The 15,006-nt window shown below is 39.3% G+C and overlaps 1 protein-coding gene across 2 annotated transcripts in view; it reads right to left on the minus strand.

Moving 5' to 3' along the window:
- Window positions 1-3,705: 3,705 nt before the first annotated feature.
- LOC137323746 (nuclear factor erythroid 2-related factor 2-like) overlaps window positions 3,706-15,006 on the minus strand; it is a 49,417-nt gene continuing 38,116 nt past the window's right edge. The window contains exons 1-5 of one of the 2 annotated variants that reach the window (XM_067987617.1): window positions 9,349-9,381; window positions 7,640-7,909; window positions 7,322-7,417; window positions 6,655-6,837; window positions 3,706-5,486 (exon numbers count right to left, since the gene is read on the minus strand). In XM_067987617.1, coding sequence (XP_067843718.1) covers window positions 4,236-5,486; window positions 6,655-6,837; window positions 7,322-7,417; window positions 7,640-7,909; window positions 9,349-9,366 — 1,818 coding nt within the window. In that variant the 5' untranslated portion in view covers window positions 9,367-9,381 and the 3' untranslated portion in view covers window positions 3,706-4,235. Of the gene's footprint in view, window positions 5,487-6,654; window positions 6,838-7,321; window positions 7,418-7,639; window positions 7,910-9,348; window positions 9,382-15,006 lie in introns of those variants that run through there. The other variant, XM_067987616.1, reaches the window with a different exon arrangement.

Below are 15,006 nucleotides of genomic sequence, written 5' to 3' on the forward strand. Positions count from 1 at the left end.
GATCAGGGGCGTAAAAATGGGCCTACGCTAATGGAATCACCCAAAATCAGCCCCACAGAGCAACAATTGGGACAGCTAATTGCTCTAATGACAGCTCAACAGATGAACAACAGTGATAAAACTGTGGCCAGTGTACAATCATCTGCTCCTCCTGATTTCAAGGAGGGGACGGACGCCACACAATGATGTAGTGGTGCCTCCTTGAAGCCAATGGTGGGGCTCTGACGTAATCGTAGTAACCATCCTGCTGTCTCTGTCATTGTTAATGGAGGCCAACGACAGAATATGTTAATAGATACTGGATCGACTGCTATGATCATTCATACCCCACAACAACGGGGAAACACTTCTTTAACTGCTTTTGAGGGATCTATGGGCCAGGGACATGAAATTAAGGAGGCACACTTTGACTTCAGCTAGATAGAGGTCATTTTTGACCATCCCATAGTAATGAGAATGATGAATTGTGAAGGCATCTTAGCGTCTGATTTTCTCAAGGGTTGTGGTATGATTGTCGATTAAAAGAACAATGTATTATGGTTTCATAAAAGGGTCCCCTCTGACCGGTTTGTGTCAGGCGTACATGCAGTGTTTGCAATTAAAAGACCCAAGCTATATCCCTTACCCTCACACGCAGATCCAGATATACAGGCACTATTAACAGTACAGAGCAGAGTTTACCATGCACAAGCACGACTGTGGGCGCCTGTAGGGAGACGCCTGTTAAAGTGAAGCAGTACCCTATTCCAGCTGAGAACCATCCTGCATTGCAGACTACGGTTGAGGCGCTGCTACAGCAGGGTGTTATACGGTAGGGCTCTTTTATGACCAATTCGCCCATTTGACCTATTAAGAAACCAGATGGGAGCTGGCATCTCACTATCGCCTATCGGACGTTAAATCTGGTGACCCCAGCCTGCTCCCCAGTGGTGAGAGAGACCCCACATTATTATCCCAGATACCAAGGAAAGCCAAATGGTTCTTGACACTTGACATCTTCAACACTTGTAAAGAGGGAGGACCAATATAAATTTGCTTTTACTTTTGGGGATCAACAGTATACCTGGACATGCCTGCCAAAGGGGTTTCATAATTCATCCACTATTTTTCATAAGAGAATGGCTGTAGGGGTCAGTTACTTTTCACGTCCAATTGTTTGTTACAGTATGTCGGTGATCTTCTTGCCACTGAAACCAGTGACGAACATATTCAACTGCTTCAGGAACTGCTGCATCTGCTGGTCTTAAGATTAACCTTCGAAAGGCAAACTGCTGATGTCTTCATTCAGATGATTATTGTCACACTTCTGTAGCGGCAGAGGGCCGATATGTTGTCACGTGGTAGGATGGGTGGTGGATTGAGGGAATGTCTATTTAAAAGTGGGGGAAGGAGGCAAGACTGTGGTATAAAAGGTAGACTGGGTTACACAGAAGAGAAGGCTTCAGTGACAACACGTGCTGTGATGCCTTGAAGAAATAAGCCTCCTTTGGTCCCATCCTGTTCTGCTGCTGCTCTTCCTCCTCTATGCTTAAGGCATACAAGGCTATTGCAATAGGGAATGCCATGCCTGCTCCCGGGAAGCCCTCACTGTGAGTGGGGTGGTCCAAAAGTCTGCCGATGGTCTGAACCTGTGAGAAGCGGCAAGAAACAAATACAGATGTCTGTAGGTAGAATGGCAAAAATAAAGCACTTTAAAAAGTCTTTCCCAGCTTCAGAAATCTAAAATTCAAAATATCTAGACTCTTGTGTTGCAGGAATTCCTCATTTCTACCATGATCAGCTGATCCTGGCATCTGCTGCACCTCACTCTAAGTTACCCAGAGTGTATTCAGGAGTGTGTAACTGCATGCTGCAGTGCCAATGGGCTTCATTTTGATGTATTCAAATTAGATCAGTCAGGACTCAGCAGGCAGATCATGGGTATTCTCAAAAAGTGTGAGGTAACTGAGAAGCGCCTTAAATGTTGGAAATCGGGCAGAAACAGATTCCACCCGATTTCAGCATTCAAAAATTTGCTCAGCTGTGCCATCCAGTATCGAGAACCTGTAACTACATTTAGAATCAAAGCAGTTCTCTTCAAATCTAGTTTCGAGTCATATGGTTTTGACACCAAAAACACTACCTAATCCAAAATAAGCAGGACATTTCTTAAAGTCGCCTACAGGTGTCAGAGGCAAAGGAGTTAAATACAAACATGCAAAACTCCAGCATTCTTTTTACCTAGCCTCAGCACCAGTCCAAATCCCACTCCAATCCATATTGCCACTTTGCCTTTTCCCAGCACTCAACTAAGAGCTGAGAAGTTCTTATGCCATGTCACCTACCCATCCTCTCCCACCTGAATTGAAAAAAAACAATGAAGACAGAAAAGCAAAAGTGAACAGGAGATAAAATAGAAGAGGAAGGCACTAGCAAAACAAGAAATACATTGAGAGACTAACTCACAGGAAGACAATAGGGATCTGTCCTGCTAACTTTCCAACATGAGCAATACTATGGGAGGTCCACTAGTACATAAAGTAAAAACCACTCAACTACAGAATCGCAGAATTTGATCCCAAAAGCACTGGTAAAAATTCCATGTGATAAAAATGGAATTTGACCTACATGGTCACTGTAAATCAGTGGCCCTGCAGTTATCCTTGACATGGCATAAACAACCCTATTGTTATAAAACAGCATGTTCACAAGCAGAAATGACTGGCTTTCTTTTCTTGAATATTCTTGAGATGTTGAAATGTGTTATCTGAAGTGTGATGGATGCACTTTACACAATTTATAGATAGTGGATCTCCTATAGCAGTGCTCACAGACATAAAATATGTTTTCCTCAGGTCAATAAATAAATTTGCATCCCTCATATACCAGAGTTACATCTGTGCATCTAATATACTGTCATTGTCTCAATAAACAAACAATCTCTTACGTGTGGTTAGTTGTATCATTCTTCTGGTCAGTCACCTCAGATTGAGTTCAGAAGTTTATGGTTTGTTTTATTTTAATGTTTTCATGCAAAAAAAACAAATCCAAAGTTTTCACCTTTCCTAATTACTTGAATTAGATATTTTTTTTTGTTAGGTAAGTGTATCAAGAGATATAGAGCAAAGGTGGGTAAATGAAGTTGAGCCATGATCTAATTGAATGGGACAACAGGCTTAAGGGGCTGAATGGCCTACTTCTGTTCCTATGTTTTAAGCAGAAAAGTATGGTGGACGAAACCATAAAAAAACAATACACAAAAAAAAATTAATTAATTAGTGAAAAAACAGTAATTGGAATGAGAATTGTATATAAAAATAGAAATAGTTAGTTACAGCAGCACTGATAAAAAAAGTTCAAAAAGGATGGAGACCCCGAAATATGATTGATCAGCAATTTGCTTGTTTCGGAATTCTGTAAGTTTCATTAATTCTCCAAGGAGAGAACAGGCTGTGGCTCAGTGACTGGGAGAATCAGCAAAAAAATTTGAGGCAACAGTGCAAAGAATGCATCATGCAAGAGTCTCAAATGTGGCAGACCTGAGAAGGGACTCGAGGAGAAACTAGACTATTTATCTAGGATAAGCAAGTGATATGAGAGAGACCACCATTTCCCACCAATCACCCAAACAGATCCGAATAGGAACCTTATTTTTGGATTCTAATCGTGTAAATACTGAAGTTGCAGAGGCCACAACTTTCATGACACAAGTCAACACTCTTACAGTGCATAAAGACAGTTATATTTTATTTAATATTTTTTCTCTATAAAGCGAAGAAAATGAAAAAAATCAGAATACATTTTCAATTCTACCATTTTATCTATTTTTGAAATGTAATAAAAAGTTATAAAACAAGTACTTGCAACAGAAGAAACATTAGCTTACTAAAATACAATCTTTATAAAATCTATGAAAGACCTTCAATTTAATAGCAAATGAGATAGATATCTGCGTATATAAATAAGATGTGCAGTATTTACAAAACTATACAGGAACACTAATAGAAACAAGGTGTGATAAGCAGTACAGAGAAATAATCAAAATGAAAGCACTGGAGAAAAGTACAGCCATTTACAGTCAATTTGCAGCCAGCACTTCTGTTTCACCTCTAAACCACCAGCAGCCATAAAAAACAGCTTTAATTAGTTTTCTGTTGCATAGGAGACTCACATATGAAAACAAAAGCCTTAAAGTTGCATTTCACATTAGCCTCAGTTTAAAAAAAAAGGTCCAATAAAAGAAAGCCTTTGAAATTTCATTCTCTCTTTATCTCAAGTTTCTTGCTCCTAGGAACGAGAAATACACTGCCATCACTGGTCTGCTGCAGTGAGTATTCACTGGGAGAATACGGATTTCCATCTTCATCTCGTAGCATACTAAAAACCTCATGGTATAGATTGTTCAGCTGCTGTTTGATCTGGTGAAGGTTTTTGGCATGCTCCCCCTTTTCTTGGAGGAGCTCCTCCTTCTCATCTTTAAGCTGGTCCAGATCATGTTCAAGACCCACTATGTTTTCTAGTTTACGCTTGCGGCAATTCTGAGCTGCCACCTTGTTTTTGCCACGGCGACGGATATCACGAATGAGAGCAAGCTGGGCCTCACCGAGCTGATAATTGGACAGGATTTCATTGAAATCATCAACGGGTAGGTTAATAATCTTGCCGACAGAGAAAGGAACATTCAGTGCTTTAGCCCGCTGCTCGTCCCTAGTGAGCCGAGCTTCCATCCGTTTGGAATACTTGTCTTTGGTGAATGGGGCTTTACTGTGGCCAGGACTCACTGGCAGATCATCCTTTGGTCCTTTGGTGTAAGGGTTCAGGCTAGCACTTGACTGTGCAAGATCATGAAGAGAGGGTGCCCGATAGTGACTGTCATTTTGAAACTGCATTGGGTACAGCTCAGCAAATGCAGGTTCAACACTCCCAGGACTGCTTTCCATGTCATCCATGTCAGAGTCATTGTAACCATTGGAAGCATCTCCACAGACAGACGATTGCATTGAATTACCTGGAGAGGTTCCAGGAGGGCTTGAGCCCATAGACAGGCCAGAGTCTGAATCAAGAATCTCAGGCAAATTTGGTGGTTGCTTACAATCAAAATCTTTATTCACTCCCAAGTGAGAGATGCTGATTTGTTCAAGAAGAGGATCATCCAGAATGCTAGTAAGCGACTCATTCGTATTGGTACCTTGGGAAATATTGCTGCTTCTCTGGGTATTCAGCGAGGTAGAGAAAAGCAGGTCACTGAAATGATTATTGCTGAATGAAAGGTTCATATTATCTGAAACATTTGTTTTGAGCTGGAGAGTGTGGCTTTCAGGTGGCATTACTTCATCGTAGGGACCATCAAAGAGAGAGAGGAAACTGGTGTTGCTGCCTGTCATATGGTCAGCTGGCAGAGTCGCACTGAGGCTGTAGCTATCACTTTGCATTTCAGAAGTTTTGCTCTTAGAAGTATATCCTGTAGATCCAGTACTGGTAACATTCTCATTCTGCATGTACAGCCACTGTACAGAAAAAGCACACACAGAAACACATCAGGAAGAATCAAGATTTTTTTTAAAAAAAGTGACAGTATAAGAGTGTTGGCTGAAGTTCATATCATAATTCAAAATAATGCGGAAACTTAGTTTTAAATGGGTCAGGCAATATTTATTCAAAAATTCAGCAAAATAATGGTATCATATGCAACTGCTGAATATTTAACCAGCAGGACTACTTCCAATGGCAATCTAAGTAACTGCCTGAAATTTTAGAAGTAAATAGCTACAAAAACAACAATGAGTTTAATAATGTAATTAGCTATCTATGGTGAAATTTTAGTCCAAGTAAAGGGGTAAGTGCAAGAAACAAACATGTTCTCAAATAAATGCTCCCCTGTTTGTTAAATATACTAAGAATATAATAAATGTTTAGCTTTAAAAAACATTTAAATGTTAGAAAGCCCTGATGCTGTTAATTTGGTGATGTTACTGTCACGAGCGAGTGTGAAGCTTTCCACCTAACCTATAAAAAAATGCTGACAGTCAGCAAGTGCAAAAAAGCCACAGATAACCAGTGGCCAATGTGATTTTACTGCATTAGATAAGTTTCTCAAATCACTTTAGAGTATTGAAGGTCTGCACCAGGGACCTACTCCTGACATTAACAAAATTAGTTATAACTTTTCAAAGACACAAAGACTAATAAAGAAACCATAATATGGGAAAATTCTTGTTTTTATACTTTCCTTCCCCTTTAAATAATTATATTCGCTGTGCTGTCATTAATTAAATGTAGCTTCTGCAAATTAGAGGAAGGTAAAAGTTTATACATACACCCCCTCCCACCAATATATTTTCTCAAATGCAATAATTACACTCAAATAGTAGTGCACACTGTTTGATTAAATCCTCCAAACCAATGTGGATACACTCTGCAGGATGAAAGCTTTTATTGTTTAAAATGTCCACTTATCTGCATTCAAACACACACACACAAATTAAGGTCACATAATATGCATTTGAAGAAAAAAAAGTAAATGGAACTGGATCCTGAATGTCAGATTAATATCCACAGAGACAATGGCAGGTTTGTTCTGTGAACAAATGGTTTATTACAGGTCTGAATTCTTTGGGTGTTTGTTACATCCATACTCCCTCTGTATTAAGTGCTGAATTCAGCTATTGTATTTACCTGAAGCTCCGGAATTGAGAGCAGCTCTTGCCAGGTTTGCTCTAAGTCCTCCAGAGAGTTTGATTCAGGTGCTGTGGATGGAAGGATTGAAGTAGTTCCTTGCTGTGTCTGATGAGGAGCCATTGGCTGTGGACTGGTCTGAGCTGGAACTGGAACGGGGGGTTCAAGTGCAACTGTACGAGACTAGAAACAATATTTTTTTTAATTTAAGAGCCCTTTACTGCTGCCCAACCCTTACTGAAAACCCTACATTTCCTGAGTAATGTTGCAAAAATCTTAGAGGAACTATTTAGGTTCCCTGAATTTCTACGGTTACATTTCCTCAAAAAAGCTGCCACAGTGTTTCAGCTATTATGACTGGAACAGTAAAACCAAAAGACAACACTATAGTGTATCTATAGTTCATACAGTCTAAGTTTTGCATTTAAAAAATCCACCAGACAGCCATTTTCGAAGTACTACACTTATTTCAGAAACATCCAAATTCTAAATGAATTCCTGTTCTAACAGGGCAACTAAAAATCACGTGTCTCGTAACCACAGGAACCAACACATTTTCAAAATTTCATACAGTTATTGTAAAGATAAACATTAGAAACCCAGCAAACATACAACACTTTTCTAGGGTTTGCAGTTAGATGGTAGGACTAGTAATAAAAGGACTCACCTCTATGTCCTCTACAAATGGAAATGACTCTGCAAGAAGCTGCATGCATTCATCAAACGACAAGGCTCCATCATCTCTCTCTGTTGTCTTTGCAATCTAAATTAAAATTGGTCGGCAACCAAATATTTTTTAAAAAGGGATGAGGAGAGAAGAAAAATAAAGTTTAATGTATTATGTTTTTGTACATATCTCTACATAGATATATGCAAGAATTAGATGCATTTCTAAGCTAGTTTTCAGTTAAAACTGTAGTGGAAGAGAAAAGTAGTTCCTCAGGCTTGAGCTGTGCTTCATACGGGGTTGTAAAAGTCTTTGTACCTGTGCAGCTTCTGTAATTCCTCCTGGGATTTCAGGTTCGCTGTGCTTTGCTGGCCGAATGGCAACAAATTCGCCCGTCTCTTCATCTAACTGCAGCTGTGCCAGTAAAGCCTTCTCTTGTTCCTTCTGCAACTGCTCCTGCTTTTCCTTCTCAAGTTTCTTCTGTTTCTCTAGCTTATACTCCTTTTGTCTGTAGTTATAATCAAAATCTTCACGGACAACACCAAGATCTACATCCTGCCTCCACAGGATGTCAATTAAATCGATGTTCTGTTTTTAAAAAAAAAATTAAAATGCAAGTCAAATCAGAAATGCTGTAGCAAACTGCACCAATGCACTTGCGTCAGATACAATACATAAATAACCCCAGAGGTTGGTTATAAATACATCAATCTGAGAGTTAGGTAGAAATATTTAACCATTTCCAGGTATCACATCTCAGTTTAACATCACATTCTCTCTCCAATACCAAGAATCAATTCAGAATTCACATTAGTAACCGTGTTTCAGCTAAGGCAAGGTGTTGGTTGCTAAGCAAGAAGTAACGGCTGAATGCTTTGTAATGTATTCGAGTTTGAAAGACCCAACAAAAATGTCAGTCCTGCTCAAATATACATTTGTGTGCCAAAGAATTTCAGTAGTTTTAAGTGCGTCAGTAAACAAGCTGATGAACTCCAATGGAGGTAACATTCTTTTTTTCCCTGAGTGGCATTATCTGCAGAAATAAGGTCGCAATCTATGGTAATTGATTTTTGTTTTAAGACATTTTCTACTCCTTTCAGATCAGAAAGCTTTAGTTAGCCACAGATTTTTTAAAATAGTACTGCCATCCTGATTTCAACAAACAATTTTACAAGCCTGAAGCTTGACTCCAAGGTTCCAAAGCCAAGAACAGAGCGCTAAATTTTGCAAGGGATAAAACAGACAGCCATTAATTTTAAGATTCAATTTAAGCAAGAACTAAACATAGCTTTTGGTGGGAGCAGAGGACAAAAGAGACATACGATATGCAACTTGTGAAAGCTATGGTTTCTGAGCAGAAAGCAATTAGCTCTTAAGTTCAATCCTGGCTAAAACACTTTATGTCTGTACATGTGAACGTTTATAAAATGAAATGAATGTGAAGCATTGGCATGATTTCACACTACTTCAAACACAAAAAAGATCAGATCTAGTCCGTTTAGGCACCCTCTAAAGTCAAAAGACCTTTTCACATAGCCAACTGCAAAAAAGTGTATCCCAAGTGAACCAATTTCAATTTCATCGAACAAAGCTGCCGAGATATCTGGTAGTATTTTAAAACTGCCACATAAACTAACCTCAATACCTGATTTAACAGGCAAGTACAGCAAATACCTAGTCTTTTAATATTTGAAGAGAGGGAGTGTGCTATTTTAGAAAAAAAGGTGTTGGGGGGGGGGGGGGGGGCGGTGAGAGGAGGTTACACCACATGGAATACAAAAACTGCCTTTGTAGCCAAGCAGGTGGTCACCAGGGTGACCAAAAGTACCCCTGTTAAACACTGTCCTGTGAGCACTGCAGTAAGTGGTCCCTGCAACTTCACTGCAAGTGCTTTTTATAAATCATAGCCATCCTGTACTGCAAATAAAATTAGAAACTTTAAAATATACGTTACTAACATTTAATATTTTAACAGAGGCAAGAATTTTAATGAGAAACACACAACATAATTTACAGTTCACAAATACCTGTACACCATTCCACATCAGGTAAGCCAATACTCTAATGCAAACCTTGCCATTAACAACTAAAAGGAAACATTAGACAATTTGTGCATTGTGAAAGCCTGAACAGAAGGCATCTTCATTTCCTTGATTGCTCAACACATTGCATCATCTTACTGGAAGAGAAGGACTGATCTGGCTGCCACTTACAGCACTAGGGAAATGCCCACTCAACCCTGTAACCACAAGAATGAGCTGATTTGCATACTGACCAGGATGGAGGGAGGAATAAGAAATGAGAAAAACAAGCAGCAAATACCTGCTCTGCACATTCATCACGTCTCAAGCTGCAGCACAACTATGTTCGATTTGGGCTATTCCCCTAACTGCGCCATTCCCTCCTGATTGGGAGGTCAGGTGACCTTTTTCCAGGCCTCTGCCACAGCAGCCTGTAAGCCAGCCACATGAGTGTAGGATAGCACATCCTAGATGAATTGGCCTCTAACTCTTCCATTGTCCCAGAGGGGAAAGGGCCAGGAAACAGCACAGATAAGTATAGAAACTTGTTTTCTAGAGAACTGCTCTCTGTGCTCTGGTAGCCAGTTATTTTTAAATAAAGAAATGACAAAACGGCAAGAGCACAGCGAGAGCAGCGGGGATATAAAGCATGGTGGCAGCGGAGGTACGAGATTAAAAGAGACGAGAGCGAGACCAACTCAGCCACAGATGGAAATTTGAAAAAGTGATGTTAGAATCAGTGCATAAAGGAGCAGCGGAACCTGAGGGAATTAAGATAAGTATCGAGGTAAGGATCTAGGATAAAGAACTAGAATAAGGATCTAGGATAATCTAAAAAAAAATTAGAACTTTTAAAAATAAAATAAAATAACTAGATTAACTAAGCAAATAAACAAAAAAAAACTAGAAATGGCAGTGCAAGTTATGTGTCAGGATTGCAATATGTTGCAGTTTGTGGACAGCAAGACTGTCCTGGATTGCCATAAGTGCAGTAAATGTCTCTGGTTTGAGACACTCCGGCTCAGTGTCTTTGAACTGGAGTGTGAGTTAGAGACACTCCGACACATAAGGGGAAGGAATATCTGAACAGTTTTCTCCAGAATCCAGTTACATGTAGAGGAGGGGGAAGAGTGTGATAGGTAGACAGCAGGGTAGTGGGAACAGAGGAGATAGAGGAGAGGGTCCCAGAGACACTAGTCCTGTCCAACAGCTACAATGCACTTGATACTTGTGAGGATAAGGAAGAAGACTGCGGGAAGGACAGTCAGAACGCCGACCAAGACACCCTAGAGCAGGAGGCTGTCCAAGGGGAGGAGGTGCAAAGTTATAGGTGATAGTTATAGGAGATTCGATAATTAGAGGGATAGATACAATTTTTTGCAGTCAGGATCAAGAGTCCCGAAGGGTGTGTTGCCTACCTGTTGCCAGGGTAAGGGACATCCCAAAAACGCTGGTAAAGAATCTGGAAAGTGGGGGGGGGTGGGTTGGTCCAGTTGTTGAGATCCACGTCAGAACCAACAACATAGGAAATAGGGAGGAGGCGCTAAGTGAGTATTAGGGAAAAGCAGGACCTCCAGGGTAGTAATCTCAGGATTATTACCTGAGCCATGTGCGAATTGGCATAGGGACAAACAGATCAGGAAAGTAAACACGTAGCTGAAGGTTTGGTGTGGGAAAGAGGAGTTCCTTTTCATGGGCACCAATATTGGGACAGGAAGGAGCTGTACCGTTGGGATGGGCTGCACCTGAAACAGGCTGGGACCAAGGTCCTAGCGGAAAGGATAAATAGAATGGTTAATAAGATTTTAAACCGATAAGAGTGGGGTGGGAAGGTTTCATGCAGAAATTTTAGTAAAATATAGAACAAGAGTAAGAAAAAGAGACCAAATTAAAGTCCAGGCCAGTGTTGTAGAAACCATAAATAATTCAGGTCTGGGAAAGAATAAAATAACTGAAATAAACACAGCAGTAATGATAAATAAGAAAAATGATAAGGTAAAAAGTGTGAAAGCAAAAAGGTACAACTACTAAAGATGATTTAAACTGCTGGTTTGGCAAGGTACAGCAATGTACACAGCGTCTGAAATAAAACGAGGGAAACTGGAGGCAATAATCTGAAGTGAAGAACCAGATGTAGTAGGAATAACTGAAACATGGCTACATAAAGAACAGGACTGGCAACTAAATATTGCAGGTTATAATATAAATCAGAAAGGTTAGGGAAAGAGGGGGTGTGGAGTAGCTGTACTAATTAGAGATAATATAATGATAGTAGAAAAAAGGGACATAACTAACAGAAGGATAGAAACAGAATCCATATGAATTGAAATAAAACATAAGGGATCGATCACAGTAATAGGAGTATACCACAGACCATTTAATAGTGGAAAGGAAGTGGAGGAAGAAATAGGTAAATAAATGTGAATGGGTAAAAGGGCATAGAACAATAATCATGGGAGATTTTAACTACCTCCAAATAAACTGGCAAAAGGTAAGTAGGTAAAGGGGTACAGGGAATGGAGTTTTTACAATGTGTGCGGGACTCCTTTCTCACCCAGTATGTAAAAAGCCCAAGAGAGGAAGCACTGCTGGATCTAGTAATGTGAAATGAACCAGATCAGATAAGAGAAGTAAGCGTGGGGAACATCTAGGCAATAGCGATGTCAACATAATAAGGTTTAAGATAAAGATTGAGAAGGACATAAGTAAGATACAGACCAAAGTGATAAATTGGGAAAAAAAAAGCTGATTTTGAGGTGATAAGAATGGAACTAGGAAAAATAAACTGGAAAAATTTACTGACAAATAAAGAAATAGAACAGTAGTGGGAAACATTTAAAATGGTCATCAAGAGTTCAGGAGAAATATATCCCACTAAAAAGCAAGAATGACACACCATGGATGAATAAAGAAATAAGGGCAAAATTGAAACTAAAGAAAAAGGCATACACTAAGTACATAGATAACAAAGGAAAGGATGACAAAAGGGAATACGAAAAGGTTAGGAAAGAAGTCAAAAAGAAACCAGGAAATTAAATTATCAAGGAATATCAAAAAAAAGTAAAGTATTCTACAGACAAATAAATAAAAAAAGAAAAATCAGGGTAGGGATAGGGCCACTAAAGGATAAATACGGTAAACCCAGAGACAATGACAGTGAAATGGCAAAAATATTAAATAATTACTTTGCTGCAGTATTTACCAGGGAGACTAATATGATGGACATGAGACTAGAAGAGATCAAAAAAGATGTAAAGACATTTAAAATAGAAAGGGAGGAGATAATTGATAAACTAAATCAAAAAGGGAGGATAAAACCCCAGATCTGGATGGATTACATCCACACATATTAAAAGAAGTTAGGGAAGAGATAGCAGAGGCACTATTACATATATATAAAAATTCAGAAGAAAAGGGAATAGTGCCAGAGGACTGGCAGACAGCTAATGTGATTCCTATGTTTAAAAAGGGAGATCAGACAAGTCCAGGGAACTATAGACCAATAAGCTTAACATTGGTGGTAGGAAAGATAATGGAATCTATACTCTGATGGAATAGAGAAACATCTAGAAACTGAAAATATAATAAAGAATAGTCAGCACGGATTTCAAAAGGGAAGGCCTTGCTTGACCAACCTTATTGAATTTTTTGAAGAAGTAACAAAGTGTGGACAAGGGCAATGTAGTAGATGTAATACAATTGGATTTTCAAAAGGCCTTCGATAAGTTACTGCATAGTGGACTCATGACTAAAGCAAGTAGCAGAATAGATAGTAAGCTGCCTACAAAATGGAAAGCAGAGGAATAGGAGTTAAAGGTAGTTGCTCAAAACTGGCAAAAGAGAAGTGGTGTTCCACAAGGATCGGTGCTGGGACCACTGTTGTTCACCATTTACATAAATGATTTCGACTCGGGAATCAGAAGTACAATTTCAAAATTTGCAGATGCCACCAAATTGGGAGGTATAGTTAATACTGAGGAGGACTGCGACAAAATACAGGAAGACATCAATAAACTTGCAGAATGGACATGTAATTGGCAAGTGAATTTCAATATAGGTAAGTGTGAGGCAATACATTTTGATAATAATGAGACTACACATTCCTTGGAAAATAAGAGTCCAAATGGGGTGCAGGCGCAAAGGGATATGCAAATCATTAAAAGTTGTGATATAGGTTAATAAGACCATAAAAAAAGCAAACAAGACACTGGGGTTCATTTCTAGAGGGATAGAATTGAAAAGTACGGACATTATTCTAAACTTGAATAGAATCTTGGTTAGACCACACAGAGTACTGTGAAGAGTTCTGGTCTCCACACTATAAAAAGGATATAGAGGCACTGGAGAAGGTGCAAAAAAGATTTACTAAGATGATACCTGAAATGAGAGGTTATACCTATCAGGAAAGATTGAATAGGGTGGAGTTCTTTTCTCTAGAAAAGAGAAGACTGAGGGGTGACCTGCATTAAGTCTGATATTAAATGACTACAGTGACAGCAAAGGTTAAGTGCATAACTGGTTTCTTTAGAATATAAATGGTCTTCAAGCAAAGCTCACATGTCAGTCAAGTGCACTAAACTTCCTATTCCAGGCAGAAAAGGTATGTTAATTTGGATGATTTGGGGTTCCTGTTCATCGCAAGAATTTTTTTGACACTCATAGAAACATAGGAACAGCAGTCGGCCATTTAGCTCCTCAAGCCTGTTCTGCCATTCAATGAGATCATGGCTGATCTGTGACCTAACTCCATATACCTGCCTTAGCCCCATATCCCTTAATACCTTTGGTTAACAATAATCTATCAATCTCAGATTTAAAGTTAACAATTGAGCTAGCATCAACGGCCATTTGCGGAAGAGAGTTCCAAACTTCTACCACCCTTTGCGTGTAGAAGTATTTCCTAACTTCACTCCTGAATGACCTAGCTTTAATTTTTAAGCTACGTCCCCCAGTCCTAGACTCCCCAACCAGCAGAAATAGTTTCTCTCCATCGACCCTGTCAGTTCCCCATAATATCTTGAAAACTTCAAATCAAATCACCCCTAAATCCCAGGGAATACAACCCCAGTTTGTGAAATCTCTCCTCATAATTTAACCCTTGGAGTCCAGGTATCATTCTAGTAAATCTACACTGCACTCCCTCCAAAGTCAATATATCCTTCCTAAGATGTGGTGCCCAGCACTGAACACAGTACTCCAGGTGTGGTCTAACCAGAGGTTTGTATAACTGTAGCATAACTTCTACCCCCTTGTATTCTAGTCTTCTAGATATAAAGGCCAGCATTCCATTAACATTTTTGATTGTTTTCTGTACCTGTCCATGACATTTGAATGATCCCCCTAAGGCTCTTTGGAGCTCCATTGTTTCAAACTTTTCAACATTTAGAAAGTTCTCTGATCTATCCTTTTTAGGTCCAAAGTAGATGACCTCACACTTACCTACACTGAAATCCATTTGCCAGTTTTGCCCATTTACTTAATCTATTTCTAGCTCTGTAATGTTATGCTTCCATTTACACTTCTTACAATGCTGCCTATCTTTATGTTATCAAATTTGGATATGTGGCGCTCTATCCAGTCATCTAAGTCATTAGTAAATATGGTGAATAATTGAGGGCCCAACACAGATCCCTATGAGACACCATTAGTCACATCCTGTCAATT

Source organism: Heptranchias perlo, chromosome 7 (genome assembly GCF_035084215.1).
Source record: "Heptranchias perlo isolate sHepPer1 chromosome 7, sHepPer1.hap1, whole genome shotgun sequence".
In the NCBI taxonomy this organism is placed as follows: Eukaryota; Metazoa; Chordata; class Chondrichthyes; order Hexanchiformes; family Hexanchidae; genus Heptranchias; species Heptranchias perlo.